Source organism: Nyctereutes procyonoides, unplaced genomic scaffold (genome assembly GCF_905146905.1).
Source record: "Nyctereutes procyonoides isolate TBG_1078 unplaced genomic scaffold, NYPRO_anot_genome, whole genome shotgun sequence".
Lineage (NCBI taxonomy): Eukaryota > Metazoa > Chordata > Mammalia > Carnivora > Canidae > Nyctereutes > Nyctereutes procyonoides.
In genome coordinates, this window is record NW_026575040.1 from 21417697 (window position 1) to 21435440 (window position 17744).

The window sequence follows — 17744 nt, forward strand, 5'->3', positions numbered from 1 at the left end:
CCAGATCACGTAACACCTCCTCAGTTGCTATGGTTCTTGTTGCTAATTTGAATTTATTTATCTTCTTTTATATATGATCAGTATCTCAATCTCTACCCTCCTTGGATCACTTCTTAATTTTTTCCCAACTTGTATGTATTAATATTTGGTCTGATTTCTCATTTCCTTTGGATGCATTCGTATCATTATCATTACCATTTATTGACAAGTTTGGGTTTCACTATCCATTTTTTTTACCCTTTTTTTGTGTATGGATTTATGTAGACATTACTGACCTCCTTTTCTACAAACATCCTTAACTGAAACATTAAGACCAGGCTTATTAAGTGTTTGCTATTAGACAGTTTCCAGGAATAGGATATATTATTTCTCTTTACCATTTAAAAACTCTTGATTTAATGAATAGAATTTTACCAAAGCAAGGTAACTTTGAAATGTGCTTTTCCATGTGTTTATATTAATATCCAATGAATAACTTCAAATGTTAAGCTTCATGATCCATCTCTTCAAGCCATCTACTTAAGTCTAGAGTCATTACATCACCTGCTTTCCTTACGCCATTGATTTATGTTTCTTTCAAACTGCTGAGATTGGGAAGTATCATTTATTTTTTATATGACATCCCCTGCACTATGAAACAGTGTTTCAGAAGGTAATGGCAAAATACCTGTAATGCAGTACAGCCTTGGTTGCTCACCTGTGTGAATCAGTAACATCCCCATTAATGTTTGTCTATTCTCATAATACTGGAAGGGAGTAAAAGGTTTTAATTGTTCTTTTTTTCTGTAGTAAAGATATTGGGGGGGGGAGGGTGGAATCCCCAGGTAATAGTAGTATTCAGATACCATAATGTGTCTAGGTTTAATGCTGAAAGCTACAAAGGAGTTTTTAGAATTTTCTTAGGGATCACACATTTCAAGCTCTCCAAATTACCTAAAGTCTCTTTACACTCTACTATGAATAAATGGCCATTTCAAGACCCCTAAATTATCTATTTAAACATTATTTTCAGAACCAACAAAAAAAGGTAAATTACTTTCCAGATGATTAGCATGACTTTTCTAGTACTTAAATAACACTTTACTGTTTTCAAAAGGTTTTACCGTGTATTTTTATTTCTCCTTGCAGATATCTAATGAAGGGAGACTTTGCCCATTTCAATGAGAGAAAAACCAGGGCACGATAAACTTAAGTACCTATGCTATGTTATGACTCATTAGAAAATGGACTTACACCAGATCACACGCTCCTATGAGCAAATCTTAGATTCTTTCCTATAAGTCATACTATGTCTTGGGGCATCATGTAGAGGATGGAATTCACAAAAGAGTAAGCTCATTTATTTATGAAAATTGATATGGTTCCCTCTAGCTTAATTCAGGCCTTTCCCTAGGAGGATATTACCATTTTTATAGTTCCAATGGCTCATTTTAAAGGAAAATATATTACACATTTTTAAAAATGAGTTAAATTATTTCTACTGTTAATGGTAATCCACTGTTATGATATTCATATTATAAAAGCCAACTATTAGTCAAAAATATAGGTTGATGAATGTATGTTTATAAATTGAAGACAGTCATTTCATTTCTTCCATAGTAAATTTGCTTTAAATATTGGTTTATTATATATGTTCACTTGTATTACAAATATTTCCAGTAAGCAAACACAAATCATTTTTATATTTAGCATTTAAGATGTATCTTAACTTGACCATTAAATCATCTATTAAATATTCAATTAAAATGGGTTTTGATCCATTTTTTTAAATTAGTGGTCAGGTATTCAGGGAAACAAGCTTGCAAGATATTTCTAAAACACAATTCACTTCATTTCTTGTTCTGTGTATTTTGTCAGAGAATGCCTTAATGTAACAGAAATCAGATTTGGTGTGTATTTTTACACCAAATCAAATTGTGCAGGCGCCACCCTCAGCTTTCTCCAAAACATTATAAAGGATAAGATTCCACCATGATATAGTTTAAGAAAGCAGCACCGCCCTGAAAGAAGTCCATAGGTGAAAAGTGAAGCTACAGGAGTATGTCTTACTGGAAAACCATGTGTCTTATAACACCATTACAGAATGGGATTTACAAGTTTACTTAGCTGAGTTCTGTCTTCTTCTGGAATCTGTATGTAAGGGATGTATGGTTTCTGTAGTTATTCTGTAGGCATAAATCATAAGTGTAAAAGGTACTGAAAAAAATGTAAAAATGAAACTGCTAAGTAGTGACTAATGGTATAAAGCACTGAGAAGCTTCAGTTATAACTATATGAAGAGGGTGAAGGCATCATAAGTCATCTTATTTATTACAATTGGCAGGTTTCCCTTCCTAGTTGTATTGCATATGGTCTCATTTTTCCCCATCCTCTCCATGCTGTCTTCATTTCTCCAAATTTACAAGCCATAATTATAAATTTTAATATTTTAAAACTATGCTTCTAATGTGTAGCGGTAATCCAAAATTATTAATTCCTTTTATCAAACAGAAATGGAAAAAGTCAAGTAAGCCTTCATAGACTTTTCCTAGTGTGAAGTGCTTTTTTAAAACAGTGCAAAATTTTTCATTTTTGATTCTTAGAGAAAGAAATACATGTTCTCCCCATATACATAGTTTCTTAAATATCAGAAAGTTACTACAAAATAGTTTCTACACTATTAAGTAAATTGGGTTCTTTTCATCTTTATAATTGAAAATTTGTAAATTATTAGAAAAATAAAGTCAAGCTTCACCAATAATTTCTGTCTCATATGTAAGTATGAACATATGTAAAGATTTTTACCAATGACTTGTTTCTTTTTGTTAATAGATAAAAAATATGAATTTGTGTTTTAAGACTTTTCTAAGCTTTTTTAAATCTAGAGCTTTTTTAAAAAATGAAGCAATCAATCAAATAGACAAATCATATCTTACTAGTTTAATTTATAATAATTTACATATTACAAAGTTAAACACTTTGTTCAATGATATTTCAGTGAATTATGAGATTTGAAATTAAGACAGATGGATGACAGTCATATAAAATTTTGGTCTTGCCATCCAATTCATTTGGTATATTGCTTTGGATATACTACAGTGAAAAAACTGATGATTCACCCTGGTAAGCAGAATAGCACTTGTTACTGTATTTTTACATGAGTAAAACTGCCTGCTACTAACATTGAAACACAGCCTCTTTTATCAATGATACGTTTATATGTTTAAGTACAGAGATTAACCTTGGATCTGCATACAACAGTTATTTGGCAGCACAAGTCAATGTGTTTATAGTTTCCAAGTTTATTAAAAATTAGTGTAAAAATTTGTCTTTTTAAATTCACAGTTCTTTAACAACATCTAGAGTATCTTTTTAAAAAGTTTGAATCAGATGATTCGGTAATTCCCTCTGAGAAATGATGAGATTCCATGCAATGTAGGTTGGAAACTGCTGGACAGCATCATGAGGAGAGGCTGTATCATTTCTTCACACCATACACCTGGTACATTGCATCGTGGCAACTATAACAAATATTTGCGCAGTTATCTCTGTTCTATTTTTTTTAATGGCCTTGTTTAACTGTATGTTTTGTTAAAACTAAAGAAGGCTGATCCTGTGATTTGAATAGCCTGAACTGTTGTCTAGCTGCCTTGTTTCAACACTCAAGCTATATAAATCACACACCATGTCCCCTTGGAGTGCACCCTTACACTTGCCCGTGCCACAGTTTAGTGCCCAGCTGGTGCTAAGCTAGCTGCTGACTTGCACAGAGTGGAATTCCAGGAAGTCGTCAGAGCGGGCCATTTTCCAATAATGCTCCCTGGCATGGACTCAGTTCAGGGCTCTTTTACAAATGGCTATTACACTGAGATCATGATGAGATTTCCTAGAAGTACACGCAATGCTTTTCACTAAAATTCCTAATTTGAAACTTTTTGTAAAAACGAAGGTTTCTCTTGCATTTTTAATGTCACATAACTATAAGTCAGTACATTTAGTGTCCCCTTAAAATATGGGAGTGCTTAGATCTCTTGGAGATGTGCTTTTTAAAATTAATTATTTTCACTTTGTATCACTTTGTTTTAGATGTCAGGCTTAAATTTTACTGGGTTTTTATGTCTTTCTTCAAGATGGTTGAAGAGCACAGTCATGCTAAGTTATTAACTGTCCCTATTAGTTCTATCAGTTACTGAGAGTTTCTGATGAACAAATGTTGCAATACGTACCCTGGACACTGGGCAGTGAGCTTGGGCTTATCTCAGCCTAGGTTGGTTTGTCAGAGCCTACCATAGCCCCCACAACCTGAGGAATCTAAAGCACATAATAAAGTGTTTCAGTTCTAGATGTGATCATCATGCTATCCAGGGTGAAATTTAGGTGTAGAAAAATAAGTCTTCAGTTCCATCTTGGGAAGAGGACTGACTGCAGCTGTTGGCCCCTACTCTTTGATCTTTCTGTTATAAGCATTTGGTATTTACTTGATTTTCATTGTATTTATTGGGGGAAGTTGGGAGGTTAGAGATTGTATAGTACTTGCCACATGGGTGGTGTTCAGACAGTAAGACTCCCAGGACCTTCAAGTCAAGAGCCTTTGTAAGTCACTGAATCTAATCCCTTGTTTTTCTGCCTAGAAACCTGAAGTCAAAGAGGCCCAGTGACTTAAAGTCATACAGCTAGTTATGGAGTGAGACAGTATTCTAACCTAACTCTGCAATATTTGCTGATTTTTTTTAAATGTGCCATTTAGTATTTTCCCTTTCCTTCTGGTTGTTCTTGTTTTCCCATCAGATTTAATGTTTCTCCAGTAAGTGGCAGAGGAGCCACACACAAAAAGATATGGAAACCAGTTTGCATTCCTATAAGTCTCAATTGATGGGCTTTAGAGCCTCAAAGTCTAGCTGAAACTTACAAGGAGGGTACCTTTCTCTTTTCCCCCTTCTTATAGCAAGACTATTCCAGCAAGACTTACTGATTTTGGTCAAGGTATTCTTTTTTTTTTTTTTTTAAGATGTTATTTATTTATTCATGAGAGACAGAGAGAGAGGCAGAGACACAGGCAGAGGTAGAAGCAGGTAATGTAGGACTCGATCCCAGGACCCCGGGATCACAACCTGAGCCAGAGGCAGTTGCTTTCAACAGCTAAAGCAATCCTATGAAAACAAATTTGTTCATAATGACTCTTCTACAACCCTTCAGTGGTGCAGTACCCTCTTTCTTCTTTAGGTTCAACGGAACATTCAGACTTACAACAGGACCACGCAGCACACCTCTCCCTGTCTACTGAGAGGGAGAGACAAAGACTGGGAGCCACAGGTGTCTATAGGGCAGCAGTGGGCCTTGCTCATCTGGGAGTCCCTATAGCTGTCTAGCAGCTTAGCTGTGGGAGTCACCTTGTAGAACAGCCTTATAACTCTGGCAACAATTCTGTAGGCATGGCTTGCTAGGTCCACTCACAGGGAAGCCTCAAGCTATGATAATTAACATTTTTATGGTTCATGTAGAGTTCCTTGTGGTCCAGATAGAATTTACCAATAAGAGGCCATTTTTACTATCAATAATGTCACCCTGAGATGTAGTTAACATTCTGCCTTTATTAAGTTCCCAAGGGAATCCAGCTTAGAGTTAACCAAAGGTCAAGTTCTTATGAAGAAAATAAAGATTTATTTAATTATTTTTAAAATTTTATTGTAAAAATAAATAAATAAATAAAATAAAACTTTATTGTAGTATTTAAAAAAATTCTTTAAGCTCACGTGACTTCCCTTTTCTCTAGGTTAAAGTGCATGTTATTTAAATGACTCACAAGAATCATTTTTACCTGGCCACTGTACACCTCTCTAGTCCCATCTTGCGTACTCACACCAACCTTGAACTCTACAAATTAGCACACCAAATCCTTTCAGTTCCTCTAAAGGACCTGTCCCGACTTGGCTCTCATCCTTCACACATGCTATTCCACCACTCATTTATTTATTTAAAAATTTTTGAGTGCCTCTCATGAGTCAAGTAGTAAGCAAGGCTCTGAAGATACAATGAAAAAGACAGGCTCGTGGAATCCACACCCCTTGCCTGAAAACCTTTCCCCCCACTTTTGCCTGAGAACTTCATGTTTCAAATGGAATATTATCTTCTCTGTGATGCCCTTTCGCTTTCCCTAAAATAGGTTAGGTGGCCTGCACTATATTTCAAATACCACCACACTGACTGCCCTGTAATTGTCATTGCCTGGCTTCTTGTCTACTGCCCATGAGACTGTGAGCTCCATAATGGGAAAAGTATATGTGGAACTTGCTCACCATTATATTTTCAATATTTAGGTCAGTGCAAGGCATCCAAGAGATTCTCAAAAATATTTGGTAAGCCAATGTGAAAATTCTAGAAATTCTAAGAATTATAATATGCATTTAAAACCACAAATACTATATTTCTAGAGCCAAAAATTCAGATATTTTGGACGCAGATGCCCACTAAAATTTATGGTAGAAGTGGACTATTTTTATTTTTTAAAAATATATTTATAAATTAAAAATAAAAGCAATAACATTGTGGAAAATTAAGTAAATAGTTTTTGTGTTTTTTTAAAAATGTTGGCCACTCAGAATCAAATCACTCGAATAAAGCAGTCTCTAGAAATTACTACCACACATCTGAGTAGGAAATATCCCATTCTAAAAAAAAAAAAAAAAAAAAGGAAATATCCCATTCTTTCCAAAATAACTGGGTTATTCTAAAACCTAAAGCCAATGTTAACATTAGTGGACAAATAAAAAGGTCAGTAAGGGCTTCAAAAATTCAGAAACAAACCTAGGATTCTCATTTTCACTTAATGTAGTCTTTGAAGTTTGTCCTGACAACCAAAGAAAAGAAATTATTTCTCATTAAGAAATCATATACAAAAAAAAAAAGAAAAAGAAATCATATACAGATGGCAACTGTGAGGATAAACATCCTTTCCTGGAACTATTTTTCCTGGAATTTACCACATGAATTCCAATATAAAACAGTATTACATCACATGGCAGAGTATACCTCCAACCAGTTTTCCAAAAGTTATGAAAAAATGCTCTTAAATATGGTAATTTGTTATATCAGCCATCCATAAAATCAAAGAATATGATATTGAGTCATAGCTCAGAAGCCATATCGTTGATTGACCGAGATAATGTAGTCGAAGACATTATATTCTGATGGTCTGAGAGTGCAGGGATAGAATTTGGAATAGTATAGGTCAGTGGATAGTTAACATGCCCATTTAGGCTTTTTGTCTCAAATATCAAATATCTTAAATGAGTTTGGAGAGGTGCTGGACTACATTCAATTTGCAATCAAATTCCCTTAATAAGATTTTACAGTGAAGAAATTCTTCCTTGCTGATTAAAATAAGAGCCATAATTTTGTGAGTCAGGTACTGACCAAAGTCCTTACATAGGAAAAGACAGCACATTGGAACCCAGCCACAAACAGCCCGGGTGCGTACAAGTAGCATCCTAGTCTTCTGGAAAGAAGAGTGGATATTTCCTACTCAGATGTGTAGCAGTAATTTCTAGAGACTGCTAAGTCTTAGAGATCTGGAGCGCAAGTTCAAACTACTCCCCTGTATGTGCATTCTGTTTGATTTACACAGTACTTCATGGAAGAAGAAAAAGAACTCAATTGCCAACATTTAAAAACCAGATTTTGCAAAATAGTCTGGATTTCTGCCTCCTCATGAAAAATAGCAAGAAAGGCCACACCAAGTTGTCATTTTAGTGTGACGATGTGAGGCTGGAGAGACAACCTTTTCCGAGTGAGTGTGTGCCCTTTATGTCATCTCAGTACCTGCTGTATTCAGTTTTCACCCTGTTCCGAGAACGGGATTTTTGACTTGCTCAATACTATGAAGAGGTAGATTTAGCTTGAAAAATTCTGTGTGTGTGAATCTGTAGGGTTAGGGAGGAAGGAAAGAAAGGAATCATCATTTAATGGGCATCTAAATTTCACCCAGTGAGCCATGGGCACCACACAGGTTGTTATACATACAAAAAGGAATGAGACACAGAGTACATCAAGTGTGTCCTTTGCTGAGGGCAATGGTCATGGCTGCCCTGAACCCACCAGAGTTTCAGAGGATCTGGAGGCACTGTACCCTACTTCTGTTTTCTGAATATCCTTAAAATTTCATTGTAAAATGTTCGTCTTGCTGATATCTCAAGGAATCTGTGAAAGATGCTAACAATGGGGATTCCTTTCAAGTGTGTCTGTCTTGGGAGACGTGGGGAGTCCTGCACTGATTGACTTGACCCCAGCCAAACTGCTGTACTTTGAGGTACAGCCCTTGGTGCAGGATCTGACAAAATAACAATTACACAAGATCACAAGAGCTGAGGGGTTTAATCAGAATGCAGTCTCATGGGGGAGCAGAGCAGGCTTCATGCCAGGGTGGGGCCAGTTCGTGAATGGTTTTGTATGACACACTGTAGGAAACTGTCAGGTTTCTGATTTTAGTATTTCTCAGTATGGTCGATGGCTCAAAGATTGAAGGGGCTAAAGCAGGAAGGCTAGTTGTCTGTGTGGGCTCCAGAGACGTCTTCCCACCCTGCTGAAGCTGTTGTCTGTCAGTTCCACTCTCTGGATAGTTAAATGGACTAAATGATTGCACAGGTTTACCATTAGCAATTAAATCTTTATGTCTCATGGGTGTTGACAGCACCCATTGAAATGCAAGGGGTTAAAACTAAACCAATTACGGGCATCAATATTCAAATGCAAATTTTTACCATTCCCCGATTTTAGTAGCAGCCCAAAATTCTTTGGTCTTTGCACACATCATCTAATTTAATTCTGATAACAACTGTGTGAACTAGAACCACCATCTCCGTTTTACAGATGAGGAAACTGCGTTCAGTCTCCCTTCTAAGATAGATGACTTGTTTGCATAAACAAAGCAGCATGCAGGCTCAGGCTATACCTTTCAAATGTCAATATTTAAGGCTTTTAAACTCTAGGTTGATTTTTTATGCCTTGTAATAAAGCTGTGTGAGGGGACATATAGGGTTACTATATTTCAAAACTAAGGTGTTTGTGTTAGTAATTAAAACTTTATTTGCAGAACAAGCCCAGTTTTATTTCAATGCAGAGCATGTAACAAATACTATTGATTATAGCCTAATACATAAAGTGTCAGTACCCAGATAATAAGGCATCTTCTTGGCATATTGTAGAAACTGGCCATGAATCACTTCCCGTGAACATCAAAGATTAAGTTTACATTTACCCTTAGAGGTTCATGTTCACTTGGCAGTTTTCAAATATAGTTAGTAGTGATTCTCCTGTTGACTTTGAAACATATAGGTTGCTACTCACATAAAAGAAAATCTGAGCGCGCCTAAGGGAACCTACGGAGGCCTAGGGGTGAGAGGGCCCACCTAGGTTAAGAGTTTGGAAACGTCGGGGGCGAATGGGAAGGACAGTCAGTAGGGGGGACTTCATGTTTTCTGCGGATCCTTTGATCAGACTTGTTGTGGAAGAGGGATTGAATCAGCTGCCATATAAAGAATGCATGGTGACCACCCCAACCGGATACAAGTATGAAGGAGTGAAATTTGAGAAGGGAAATTGTGGTGTCAGCATAATGAGAAGCGGTGAAGCAATGGAACACGTTTTACAAGACTGCCGTCGATCCATATGCATTGGGAAGATCCTGATTCAGAGTGATGAAGAGACACAAAGAGCCAAAGTATATTATGCTAAGTTCCCCCCAGACATTTACTGGAGAAAAGTCCTTCTGATGTATCCAATTCTCAGTACTGGAAATACTGTAATTGAAGCTGTAAAGGTTCTTATAGAACATGGAGTTCAACCCAGTGTTATTATCCTACTCAGTCTGTTCTCTACTCCTCATGGTGCCAAATCAATCATTCAGGAGTTTCCTGAGATCACAGTTTAAACTACTGTTGCGCCTACACATTTTGGGCAGAAATACTCTGGGACAGACTGAGTTACCAAAGGAAAATTACTTATCTTGTGTAATATTACATTTAATGTTTGAGTTTCTACTTGTTTTATTAATTCACTTGAGGAATGGCAGAGAAAATTTTGCCTTGTAATTTTTGGGAGTGAGTATAGTAAAAAGGAAATATTTGAGGTTTATTTAATTTATTTGGTTATTTCTTTACTGTTGGTACCAAATTCAATAGGGAAGTACACACAACTCTTAGAAAATATTTTAATAGCATTCTTATGCAAGTTGATGATCCCTCAGGGCATTGAAACTATTTCCTAATATTTTTTTTAAGTAGGCTCCACACCCAGCATGGAGCCCACTGCAGGGACTTGAACCCACAACCCTAAGATCAAGACCTGTGCTGAGATCAAGAGTTGGATATTTAATTGACCGAACCATCCAGGTGCCCCAAAACTGTTTCATAATTTTTCAGTCTCTCAGTTTGGACATCGTTTGCCACCACAGTAAAAGCCCAAATGAAAGTCCATTCTTTGGTCCACTATAGTTTACATTTTGTTTAGTTTCCTTTTGGTTCTAGGGAAATTCCATGTTATGGCTGTTGTCAACCTTCTTCTACTCTTTACTTCCCAGTACTATACATGCTGGTTACTTGGAGAGGATGAAAAAGGGATGCTTCCTGGAATTTTACATTTCCATTAATATCCTCACTCTATTAGCAGACCCGGGTTATATGGTTAGCTCTTTAGTCAAGCCACTGTTTTTCGTGGCTCAGTTCCCATCCTGTGCATTGTTGGTAGATGCTTTGCCAAGTACAATGCAGTGAAGAAGATGGTGAGCATTTTCAACAACTGAAACTGTAAAATTAATTTACATAGATAGATTGAACCAGAGATATCTGGATGCTGACAAAGGTGGGCTAAGTACTGTTCATGCCATCAGTGCCCTAGAAAGGAATTTGTGGGGTTTTTCTGAGGTATGGGGGAAAGAACAGTTTCTTGCTGAGTTTTATGACCAATAAGTACATTAAACTGCTACATTTTTAATTTGGATATTTCATTCAATTTGGAAATGAGTTCTTTTGCATACTTGTCAACTGTAGCTGTAATAATGTTTAAAATACCATGATATTTTTTAAATCCTTAAGATTTATACATGTTTACATTTAGGCCTCTGAAAGGAAGACAAACTGTTACAGAAATCAGTGTTTGTGTTCTGAAACTTGCTTCAGAAATCCTGATCTTATTTTACATTGATATTAAACATTTAACAGTGAAAAAAGAAAAGAAAAAGAAAATCTATGACTCATTTCCTTATATTGCTTTTCAAAATACGTATAATCAAAACATAACATATGTAAATTACATGCAAACATACGCACATATAAATTGATATATATGCATTATGTTTAATTTTCTGATGCTTAATTTTTAGCAGCCTGTTTAAATACATTCTAGGACAGTGTCCAATGGAAGTCTTCCTTGCAATGAAGTGAGGGCTTTATGTGTGAATTGTTTTCATCCTACCTAATACTGCCATCATGAATACCTTATGTCCTCCTTCTCCCTCTCCATATACACTTTTCCATATCTAAGTACAGAAAAAAATAAACTGAATATATCCTATGGAAATTTTATGTTAATTTGTTTTATAGAAATTTTTTAAAAGATTAAATATTAGGAAATAGTTTCAATGCCCTGAGGGATCATCAACTTGCATAAGAATGCTATTAAAATATTTTCTAAGAGTTGTGTGTACTTCCCTATTGAATTTGGTACCAACAGTAAAGAAATAACCAAATAAATTAAATAAACCTCAAATATTTCCTTTTTACTATACTCACTCCCAAAAATTACAAGGCAAAATTTTCTCTGCCATTCCTCAAGTGAATTAATAAAACAAGTAGAAACTCAAACATTAAATGTAATATTACACAAGATAAGTAATTTTCCTTTGGTAACTCAGTCTGTCCCAAGATTTAATCTGTGTCAATTGCCCTATTTCTCTAATATCTAGGTCAATGCTTGCCAACATTAGGCCATGAGTATTTGTTGAATGAATATATGAATTTAACTCAAAGACAGTCACCTACAGAATGATTATCATTGCCTCTGCATGAGCTTAGCCATGTATAGAAGGCATCTCCTCATTTAGTTTCCACTTTGGTTGAATGATTTACATTAGCAGTTCCGCTTGTGGCTAAATTTTGAATTAAGCTTGGATTTTTAATTGTCACTTAAAATATCTTCAGAAGGATTACACTTGGATGTAAAACTGAAACAATACGGCCTTGGATTCAGAAGACTGCCTTTCACACGAAGAGATATGATTGAAGACTGTAGAAATAGGTAAATCTTTTAAAAGACATCACCAAATTTTTAATCTGGAACTATCCTTATAACTGACTCATGCATTTTAAAGGACTAAGAAGCTTCCAGATGGCTTTCAAGAGGATCTGCTTAACACCTGGGATATGTCACTTAATTAAAGATATTTTTAAAATATAAAAACTATGACATCAACATATAGAAAATACAAATGAAATTATGTTAAAATTGATAAAGGAGTTAAAATTACAAGCAAGAATCATGAAAAGCAGTTCATCAAATGACACTGTACAGAAAAACAACAGCCAAGAGTAAATCTGAAAAATCCTAGCCTCTTGAACTACATTATTAGGATATTGGAAAAGAAAGAAAATTGTATTATATGAATAGTATGCCATTGCGAGACACAAAGTTAAGGTAGTTAATGTTTGAATGTCACAGAAAGAAAAAATAAAGTTTTCTGACACATTTGCTCTCAGAGTTGATTGGCACTATTTGGAAGGCATGTCTTACTTTTGTTCTTCTCTCGCTAAGTACCTCATTTTATCCAAATGACACCCCTAAATGTGTATGTGAATATGTGTGTATTTCCTTTATCCCAAGATACCATCAATTCCTAATATAATATCAATTTTACAACCACTGTTAGGCTGAAGGGAATTCTACATTAACTGACTACATTTAATAATAATAATAAAAAACTCCAATCACTATGGAAATTTTGTATTTGTAATGAAATGATAAAAGATGTGGTTCTCCAACAAGGAGAGCCCTACTTGCTACTGGAGATTGATGAGATTCAGGAACATTTCCAGAAGAGCAATACCTGGAGCACAGCATGGATAGTGATAAAAGACCCAGGCTTTTCTTTATCCCAGTATCAGTCACTGGCCTCAGATCACATGGGATATGCAACTTTCTGGGCATCTCTAGTCAAGTTGTCTTCTCTGCTTAGGGCAGTTTCCAGAGAAAAGTCAAGAGTTTCTGGCAGAAGTTCTCTCTCTCTCTTCCACAGATTTTTTTTTTTTATGAAGTCAAATTTATCATTTTTATCTTTGATGAGTTGTGCTTTTAGAGTCAAGTCTAACAAAAACTGCCTAGCCCTAGATCCTGAGAAGTGTCTCGTTTTTGTTTTTTTTTTAATATTAATATAAGCTTTTAAAAATAGAATCCTTCAGTGTGAAAGAAAGATATCATACAAAGAAAGAGAAAAAGAGAGTATGTGTACCTACAAAAACATATCATCCTTGCTGGAAGACCAACTCACTTCTACTGTATTGTTGAATGTGAATCACCTTTACACACTTTGAAGACCACAAAGTCTACCTACTTTAAATCTTCTTTTTTTTTTTTTTTTGGTAATTTATCATTACTATAAAGATAAACAAGTAAACCAAAACAAAAAAAGTAAAGATATCTGAAACAACGCAAATTATAATCACTCACTCACATAATGACATCCTGGGGCAGGGGGCACATGATAAATGAGATCATTACTCTTGTGAGAGCAAACTTGAGTACTCTGTGAGGAGGGGCTTAATTAAAGCTACAGAAACCATATTTCCTTATAAATGTCTAGGTGGCTCATTCTCTGTGCTTACATTGTACATTTGGTCTTATGAATGCAAATAAATGCCTCATAAGCCAATGCACAGATGGAATTCCTGACATATGGAATTCTTGTGATTTGAATGGGTGATTCAGAATATGACTAGGATGATATCAGTCTTGGCTCTATATTTAATATTGAGTTTTAGCCAATAGACACATGCTTCAATACTATTGTAGTAGACAACTCTCAGGATGCCTGTTGATGCTTCCTTTTCTTTATAGCCTGCCCATGACCTTTCAGAGAGCCTGTACCTACAGTGCAGATGCATGAGCTACTGGTCATGTAACCTTGTGACCCTGCTCATCTCTAATTGGACCAGGAGTGAGTAGAGACCTAGGACAAAATGAGATTTTCTGTCCCCAAAATTGGAGGCTGGGAATGTAGAAGCCCAATACAGTTTCTATTTGATATAAATCAGAATGATCACATAAAGACAGGGATGGGATGGCTATAATAATTCAAAGCATAGGAGGCTCATTGGTAGAGAGAAAGAAGAATGATCACATGTGCAGAAAGGAACAGACCATATGTCCTGTAAAGAGGAAAGCAAACCTTGTACTTGTGTGTGTTTCAGTGAATCCCCCACTGTGGTTAAATACCCATGAGTTCTTCCAATTCTTCTATTACCTAAGACAATTTGGTAATTAAATATTATTTTACACTTTAAATATATCATAATCAAAAAGTCCTCTACTCTTTGCACTAGATCCCAAAGACAATGGGGATTTGTTATGTGCCAATAGTATCTTTGAGTTATATATGCTTATAATATAGGTTGCCTTGACAGAAGCTAAATGACCAGCTCCTGGGAAGTAGCTCTATATATGGAGTTGCGTGATATTTGAGTGAAATGGTCTATAATCTGACTACAAATGATTATTAATGTTCTTAGAACAGAAATTGACATAGAAAGCTATGAAGTGAAACAGTGACTAGACGAAATAGGAATATTTTGCCTCAAAAGATTTTATCCTTTTAACATTTCATGTTAGCATGAGGGACATGATTAGTGAGCACCCTAGTGAAAAGGGGAAAAACTGTTGGGATTATTCCAGAAGCCAGAGCAAGGACCATTGCTAGACATATTAGGGAGGTTTGTGTACAGTACTTTAGGAAAAATATTCACACTTAGACCTGTTGAATGATGAACCAGTCTGCCTCATTGTGTAATGAGCTCCCTGTTATTCCTGTTCAAATAGTGGCAATCAAGAAGTCTGAGTCACTGTTTTGAGTATGAAGTTGGTTAGAAAACCCCTATTTAAAAAAAAAAAAAAAACTATTTTCTACTCTATAGAAATTGACTTCCTTTGGAACATCTTATGAATCTGCAAAAACAAAAGTTTACCTGCTTAAGAGGTAACCTCCTTTAAAGCCACTGCTGTTGGTCTCAGGGTGTCAGCACCCCAAAAAAATAAGTAAAGTTGCAAAAAAAATAATAAAGTTGCTGTTTCCAAATGCATATATATGTGTGATTCATATATATGTGATTCAAATGTTAAATGTTAAAAATGTCTTTTACATTTAATGTAAATAAAACCACCTATTTTTAAAAATCAGGTATCTATTATTAAGTATTATATTTCTAACATTTAGAAATATAAGGAGAGTTTACTTAAACTTAGGAGAAAAAAGTGTCTAAAATCAAAGCTTGATTTGGAACATTCTAAATAATCGATAGTTTGTTTTTTGTTTTTTGTTTTTTTTCTGTTAAAGGCAACCAAGAAAAAAATAAATAAATAAAGGCAACTAAGTTTGTTATGTTCAGGATAATGAGCAATTGATATTGAAGGTAAAACTTGATAGAATGAAGGAGTATTGAAGTTAAAGAGATTTCTAATAAAGCTTAGATGTAGGGAAGCCCAAGTGGCTCAGTGGTTTGGCGCCGCCTTCAGCCCAGTGTATGATCCTGGAGACCCGGGATTGAGTCCCTCATGGGGCTCCCTGCATGGAGCCTGCTTCTCCTTCGGCTTGTGTCTCTGCCTCTCTCTCTCTGTGTGTGTCTCTCATGAATAAATAAATAAGATCTTTAAAAAAAAAAAAGCTTAGAAGTAATTATTTCAGTTTTTAAAATCTATTTATAAAATAGAAATCTGGCCCAATAATTTAAAATCATGTATTAAAATTTAGCTATTATTTTCACTTAAATATTAATAGTATATGTTAGATATTTAATTGGTTTTTTAAATGTTTTAATATTACAATTTTATTTATATAATTTTCAGGGTGTCTGTTCCTATAACAATCCATTTAAATACATACAAACGTTTATATTCCATATTTGATTCTAATCATAAATTCTCAACTTTGGTATATTCAGAAGTGGAATGTGAGATATTATTTGTAATTTATAAGACAGATTGTATAAACTGCTAAACAAGAAAATCATTGTCATGTCTCCAGGCCATGCCACATACTAGGTATGCTACTGAGACTGTATGACCACTTTAAGAGAATGTATTCCCTTTGAAAAGAGGTTTGTTTTTTGTTTTTTTGCTTAGGAGGGAATTGGGGAGAGTGGGTAGGTTGGAATTTTTCGAGACTGAATCCATCAGTTGACTGACAGCACCTACATATTCTTCCCCCCAAATATATTGTATGAACTGCATATTACACAATCCAGGCAGTCTCAGAAAATCTATACTCATTTCTCCATTCCAAATGTGAAGGTCCCCCTTAAACCTCGAAGACTCCTGGAAGGATTTACAGGGAAAATATAACGAGACTGATTTTCTAACACGTGTTGGACACACAGCTCACATAAACCTTCGGGTAGCCCTCCATAGATTTATATGAGGTGGTGCAGGAGAATTCTCCTAGCCATTCAGTGCAACTCTCCTGCTTCTGAGTTATGTCAGGTACATAGGAATCACTCCCAGACATTCTCCCGGGACTACAGCCTTGCCTTTAAATCCTCAATTTGACACTTTTCTGCATGGTTATTAGAGCTTTAAAGAAATGTATCAGGACTCTCAGCTAGCTTAGGGAAAGCGATTTTCCCCTAAACTATCACCTCCACAAGACAGTACTGGTGCAGATGTGTTAGGAACCTATTTCTCCCTTGTGTTGAGGGAACATTTTATGAACATTACTTTCATAATACATGAGAATCTTAGAAGTGAAAAAAAAGAGTGTTAATAATTTCTTTGTAAAGTAATTCAAAGTGTTTTTGTTTTAGTTTGTTTTCAAAAGTTTGACCTGGGGATACATTTTCTTCTGATTTTCCTTCCTTTCTTCTTTTCTCTTGGTTTATTCTTAGTTTCTTTCATGTTCTCCTCATCTTCAACCTGTTCCTTAAATATTGTTCCCTAGGTGAGCTCATCCATGCTGGTGACTCCCTAGCACAGTGGCTGTATGTCCCCAACTACATCATCTCCAGACCAGACCGTTCTGCTTCTCAGACAGTAGGATATCTTAGACTGCAGCTTCTACCAGCACTTCAAACTAAACATCAGTTTTATGCCTTATATCCCTCCCTTGCTTCCCAGTTGTAAATTTTGTTGGTTCCCAGTCTTGGCAGACAATGCTCATCTGTTCCTTTTCTTTATGTCCGGGATGCAGTCGGTTGCCCAAATCTGTCAATTCTGCCTCTTTGGTAAATTACAAATGAATCAACCTTTGTCCATCACAAACAGGATCTTATAGTGGTTCAAAGCACTTGCTATGAACCAACAGTTCAGTGGATTTTAATCCCAGTTTTGCCATGTACTACTTGCATAAACAAACCACTAATTAATTTAAGAGCCTCAGCTTTATTTTGTTTGTTTGTTTTGCCCTCTGAAACCAGAAATAACAATAGCTATCCATCAGTGTTGTTGCAAGTAATAAATGCGATAATGCAGTTTGCATGCTCAGCACAGAGTCTGGCCTATAACATATACTCAATAAA

At 35.6% G+C, this 17744-nt stretch overlaps 2 protein-coding genes across 2 annotated transcripts in view; both read left to right on the forward strand.

The window, feature by feature from the left end:
- WDR72 (WD repeat domain 72) overlaps positions 1-17744 on the forward strand; it is a 220854-nt gene that overhangs the window by 151850 nt on the left and 51260 nt on the right. The window lies entirely within an intron of this gene.
- LOC129506175 (uracil phosphoribosyltransferase homolog) lies at positions 9446-9904 on the forward strand. The gene has a single exon (XM_055319624.1). It carries the CDS (start codon positions 9446-9448, stop codon positions 9902-9904), a length of 459 nt encoding a protein of 152 aa, XP_055175599.1.

Bases quoted from the DNA above. Each gene is read 5' to 3' on its own strand.
- LOC129506175 (XM_055319624.1), top strand. From the start codon at position 9,446: ATGTTTTCTGCGGATCCTTTGATCAGACTTGTTGTGGAAGAGGGATTG.